At 46.7% G+C, this 6,377-nt stretch overlaps 1 protein-coding gene across 1 annotated transcript in view; it reads right to left on the minus strand.

Annotated features, from left to right (window-relative positions):
* Positions 1-5,804, minus strand: part of LOC117011107 (FERM domain-containing protein 3-like) — a 36,880-nt gene extending 31,076 nt beyond the window's left edge. Inside the window, 4 exon segments of the mRNA XM_033086386.1 lie at positions 309-399; positions 2,770-3,277; positions 3,471-3,754; positions 5,792-5,804. Coding sequence (XP_032942277.1) covers positions 309-399; positions 2,770-3,277; positions 3,471-3,754; positions 5,792-5,804 — 896 coding nt within the window.
* Positions 5,805-6,377: the final 573 nt, after the last annotated feature.

The raw sequence follows: 6,377 nt of genomic DNA on the forward strand, positions 1-6,377 counted from the left end.
GCAGCTGCTGCTGCAGGGCAGGTGGCAGGCTTGCTGCATTCATGCTCTCACCTGCTATCAGAATATCATCTATGTAAGGATAGATAACATACTGTGGATATTGTTTTCTCAAAGGTGCCAGTGCCCAAACAACATACAATTGGAACATGGTGGGAGAGTTTCGCATTCCTTGTAGCAAAACTACCCTTTGACATCTCTTTGCTGGCTCTGCCTTGCTTATAGATTGCACTGAAAAGGCAAATTTCTCACTGTCATCCTCAGTGAGATGGAGGAATCATGAAAAAACAATCTTTTAAATCAATAATCACCAATTGCCAGTTAACAGGTAACATTGAAGGGAAGGTAAACCAGGTTGCAAAGATCCCATGTCCTGCATCCCAGGCTGTACATCTTGAGAACCTGAAACAAGGAATAGCTAAAGGAGGTTAGTAGGAGCACAATACCATGATGATGACATGAGGTTTTTTCTTGATAGGCTGCTTTTGTAAGCTTCCAGACAGGCCTATATTTTGGCAGTCCTGTTCATGTTCAGGTCATGAAAACTGCATGGTGTTTAGAGAATTTGTCTTCTGACTGGGCCTCATTTTCTTAGAGACAATTCAATAGATGACCACTTTGAACCTGCTGATGATAAAAACACATGCATATCTTCTTTTTAAGTTAGTGAATCAAAGAGGGTTTGTCATTGTACATTGAATTGTGGAGTCTTCAATCTAGTGAGACCAGAAACTTACAGCATTCAGGAATACAGTAATTTCACGACTATAAGGCGCACCCTTTTGACTAAAATTTTCCCTCGAACCCGGAAGTGCGTCTTATAGTCTGGTGCGCCTTATCTGATGTACAAAGCGGCGAAATTTGCCAAACCGGAAGTGTGAAGCTGAGAGCCGTGGGGGGAGCCAGAAGTGCCACAGCTGCCGGCTGGGGGCGGGCCCGGAGGCCCGCAGCACCGCCCCTGCCGGGTGGAGGCGGGCCAGGGGGCCCGAGGCACCGCCCCTCTCCGGTCCAGGCAGTCCCGGGGCCCCATGGCTGCCGGGTGAATGCAGGCTAGGGGGGCCGCGGCACCCGCCTTCCCGGGTCCAGGCAGTCCCGGGAGCCCACGGCTGCCACGTGAATGTGGGCTAGGGGGCCGGCGGCACCCCCACTCCTGGGTCCAGGCAATCCCGGGGGCCCATGGCTGCCGGGTCCAGGGGTGGCCTGGTGGCTCGCGGCACTGCCCCTGCCGGGTACAGGCGGGCCTGGGGGCCAATGGCTGCCGGGTTGAGGCGGGGCCTCGGCCAGACACCGCACGGGGTGAGCTGGGGGCGGGGCCTCGCTGCAAAAAAAAAAGTGCGCCTTATAGTCCGGTGCGCCTTTTATGATCTACAAAGTTGCGAATTTTGCCGAATCCGGGGGGGTGCGCCTTATAGTCCCGTGCGCCTTATGGTCGTGAAATTACTGTAATTCAGATATAACAATCAAACACATTTCTAATATCAGACATAATTCATTACATATGTGAAATTAGATCATTACCAAGCACTAAAACACTGTACCATCATCCCAGTGTCTGTAACAGCTGATAAACCTCAAATCAGTGAAGAATTGGATAATCATCTCCGGAAAATGATTCCCAAGCTCACTTAAAAAATAAGTTCAGCTGTCATATTGATAGGGTCAAATTGCCAAATCAAAGCAACTTGAGTATTGTTTTGTGCAGAAAACACTTGGGTCTGTTGGCAGTTTCTCGTCCAGGTAGAGCCAGGGCGTGGCCAGAGCCAAGGCCCTAATTGGAAGAGAATTCCCTGACATTAAAAAAATGATCCTAAAAATTACATGTTTCTTATAGATAATTACACTAAAAAATGTTAAAACACCTGAAAAAGCCAGCTATAAATACAACATTAATATCTTAAGAGTTCTGCCTATTACAAAAATTGGTAAATTTGCATCATGCAATCAATAGCGTTAATTATCACTTCAGTAGAACAAAAAGCACACTTAAGAGAACTCAGTTAATCAGTATTAATACCAAACACGTGATCTAAATACAACTGGAACAAAACATTGTCTAAACTCAGTGATACTGAAACTTAACAGAAATTAAATCTAACAGAATTAACTTAACAGAACTTAGACTTAGTCAATCTTTCAATCTTAACAGAACATGTCTGGACATTACAATATTGAACCTTAACAGGAATGGAAACCAACATCTTTTACAAGTTATAGACATAATTTCCTCTAATTCTGTTAATACAAAAAGACACTAAAAAATTCAAACAATTTGTGAATGAGATGATTTTACTGGAGGGATTATGTTGTGATTCTATGTAATTTGGATTTGAGCATAGATCATGGTAATTGCAATTATTAAGTATAGCTCTTATTAGGATTTTTCAAAGTACAACTTTAATTATTCTTAAATTACTAAAAAGGTACACATATTCAAAATGCTAACACGTATGTTTTATTGGCAAAAAGAATCTTCAGTAATTGTACTACAGTGCACACAGATAGTCTTGAACTCCTCCAGAAAAACTGTTAAAACCACTTTTTTTTTTTTTTCTTTTTTTTTGTCGGCAGGGGAACCATGCCACCGCAAGGGGAACACCGGAGCTCGTGCCGCCGCCACCGCGCAGCAGGCAGTAGAAAAAAACAAAACATCCCCAGCATCCATGTCTGGGATAGCAAACTATGTTGGGAGCTGTCTCCCCCCTGCTCCGGGCATCCCTCTCCCTTCTTCTGCTGCAGCACTCCAAAATATCAGACTGAAATGGAGGGTCCGACATTCTTTGCGTTCTGCGGCATCGGCCGAAACAACCGACTTCCCATCGGGACCAGCCCCTCCCGAGAACCGAACCCGGCGTCCTCCGCCGGCACTGCGGTCTGGGAGACAGGCACGGAGCCACTGTCCCTTCTCGCCTCCGTTATCAACAGCTGTCGGGTTTTTTCTCTGTCTTTGATCTCCTGGTCCACCAAAGTCCCTAATTCTGCTAATTCTCCTGCTGCCGGCACTCTTCTGAACTTCTCGATCGCTCTGCATGCGAATGCCTGCGATCTGCATTTGAATGCCTGCTCTGACTGAGCTCGGTGAGCCGGGCAGTGAAGGTGAGAGATGAACCTGCCCTCCCAGGGCTGCTGCTAACTCTTCAGGAGACACTGCAGGACACCCCACAGGAAAACCCAATGCTGGTGAAGGCAGAGAAATGTCTATTTCCATTTTTTCTGGTTCCAACACAGACTGTGGGACCACTCTGTGATTGCCTGAGACCGCTGGCAGAGCCCGCAACTCTGTCTCAGGGACAAAAACAGTTCTAGGGGTAGCAAAAAATCCTCTTTCCTGACCCCATCTTAGTAACTTTTTAAACTCTCTAAGTCGTATTTGACTTCTCTCATCGAGAGGACACGCTGGAGGACGTGCAGCGTTGCCTGCTCTTCTTTCGACATCGCCTTCCCCATCCTCCAGCCCCGGGCGCTCACCTCATTACCGCAGTTCTTCGCTGCGTAGCACACACGTCGTTCCCGAGGCTTTTCCTCGGGATCCTCTCCCGTGCCCCGCGGCTTCCGTCCGAGCTGCACTCTGGAGTTTCTCTACTGTATTCTTCGGATTTTCTCAGAGCCGCTCTCCGACTCCTCTCGCCGGCCCGGGGCAGCCCGGGGCCTCCCGCTTCTCTGATTTGCGAATCTTCTTCAGAGACCAAGTCCAAAGAGTTCGGTGGTTCGCTTTCGTGCACGCGATGTGTACGATGTATGACATTGCCTGGGTCACCAACTTGTGGGAGAGAGACATGGACTTCTGAACTACAAATCAATATGATTATCCCAAAGCCGATTTAATGTTTACATTTAGTCCTAATTATACACTCTAGAACAACTCCCCACGCGATCACACATTATTTGATTGGAGAATCCCCTTGTCCACGTGTCTTGCTCGAGGCCCCCCAGGTATGCCGATTGGTCACTTGTCCAGGTCTTCACCGCCCACCTTCATCTCAGCATCCTGTTTTTCTTTCCCTTCTTTCTCATTTTAGCATAGTTTATGTTTCAGCAACCTTGAAGGGTCTCAAAACAAGTTACAGAAAAATCCCCAAAGTTGTCTCCCCCATGCACCTGTTATAAACATGGTTCTAAACTAAGAAATACACAAAAACAGCCAAGCATGGGAAAGTACAGCAAAGTACAGAGAAAAACATCTAAACAACAAAATATGAACAACAGTAACTAAATATAGTTTGGCTGGTGCACACAACCCAAACTGTGGCCTGGACTTAGACATGTCCAAGGCCCAGACTTTTCCAATCTTACTACATCCCCTGGTGCAGCTTAAGGCTGTGTCCTCTTGTACTGTCATCGTTCCCTGGAAAGCAGCCTGACCCCCACATGGCTGCATCCTCCTGTCAGAGAGTTGTGGAGAGTGATGAGGTCTCCCCTGAGCCTCCTCTCCTCCAGGATTAACAGCCCCAGCTCCCTCAGCCGCTCCTCACAGGACTTGTGTTCCAGACCCCTCACCAGCCTGGCAGCCCTTCTCTGGACACTCTCCAGCCTCTCCATGTCCTTCCTAAACTGGGGGCCCAGAACTGGACACTGCACTCAGGGTGCTGCCCAACCAGTGCTGAGCACAGGGGAGGAATCACTGCCCTCACCTGCTGGCCACACCATTCCTGATCCATAGGAGTCACAGGGGTTGGATGAGAGAAATGGTTGGTATGGGTTGCAGGACAAAGTGTTACTGATTGTGAGCCAAGAAAGGTCTTGATTTTTATGTCTATTGAATCTGCATTAGAAGGTTCAGGGGTTCAATATCAATTGGACATTGCTTGTATCAATCTATAAATAGGAGATGAAAACTTATCAGGACAAAACATTGCAAAGCATTGGTTTCGATAGAGAGTACTCACTTTGAATACACTTCTGAAATCTATCTAATTAACCACAGAAGAATTTAAAACTTAAATTATTCCCAGGCGCTTTTCCTGTTTGGGTGTTTTGAACACATATTTATGAGCCTTTGTCACTGAATTCCCAAACGAAAGAGCTCAAGACAAAATACTTCAATTTTACATTTGGCCAAATTGCCAGTACACCCACTTGAATTATTTACTCATTTCCTGTTGTGACATGGGATTTTGAGGAAGGCAAACAAGTTCAAACTTTAAAGGGTGTATAGAAAATCTTTATTACTAGAAACTACGAGAGAAAAAAAACTCCTCAGAATAAAACTTTCAGAACACTTCTCTTCCCCCACAACTTCTTTCTTTCACACTGATAACACACAGAAAGAGATCAGTCCATTTACATTCTCTAAAACTAGTCTTTCACCAATTTTCTTGGGTGAGGAGAACTTCTCTTCAGTCTATGGAGATTTCTCCACAGGAAAACAGTTATCTCCTGGTCTCTATGTCACAATGAATGAGCCACTTGGTAGAATGAAAATCTGATCACTGTGTAGAAATCCCTTACTTGACTTACAGCTTTCCCAGAATTGTTATTGAGGACCATATCAACTTATAGGGAACACTTCAAAGATTATAATAGTTCAAACAAAAGTTCTCTTAATCTTTGAAATCAGAGGTCTTTTTTCTTGTCTTCTCTGAGAGGCAGCAGGGGTCTTCATCTCTCTCCTCTCTATTCCAATTTCTCATGGGATCACAGCCATTTCAACATCTGCATTCTTTAGCACGAATTCCTCTGCTCATGTCTACAATTAAAACACTTCATCCACCCCATAATGCATTTTCTATGAGTTGTAGACAAACAGGAGTATCTTCTCCAAAGCTTCAAAACAGGCAAATTTCAGTCCACAACTCACCTCCTTCCGTCATCTGTGACCTGACTGATTCCTTTTGTCTGACCTCGGTGTTTCATGCTGTTTCTGTGCCTATCTCCATCTTGGCCCTCTTCTTTCCCTCAGCAGAGAGAACAAAGTGTCTGCAAGTCTCATTCTGGGCAGTGACAGAGTTCATATTTTGCCCAGGCCTGCAGATGGCCATGCGATCTCTCCTGGGCCCCAGCCCGGAGCTATTTTACAATGGAAACGTTTTCGGTGGCTGCGCTGGGGGCCCGGGCCAGGATAGCAGGGCCCAGGGCAGAAGGGCAGGGGCTGCTCTGGGAGGGGGGCTGGGATCTCGACAGCCAGGCTGGAACTCAGAGGCTGCACCCACGGGCCCATGGCTCCCCCTGCCCCTTGCCCGGTGGGTTCTGGAAAAACTCATCAGGGGCAGCATTCCAGGCACACCACGGCCGGTCTGGCCACTCTGGGGCAGGGGGAAGCAGGCAGGATCTCAGCAGCCAATGGCCCTGCCCAGCAATCCCCCTCCCCCACGTTACTCAACTTTGTAAGAGGAAAGAAACAGAACAAATGGAAGACAAAAAAAAGAAAGACAAAAAATGTACAG

The sequence above is a fragment of the Catharus ustulatus genome, chromosome Z, assembly GCF_009819885.2.
Source record: "Catharus ustulatus isolate bCatUst1 chromosome Z, bCatUst1.pri.v2, whole genome shotgun sequence".
NCBI lineage: Eukaryota > Metazoa > Chordata > Aves > Passeriformes > Turdidae > Catharus > Catharus ustulatus.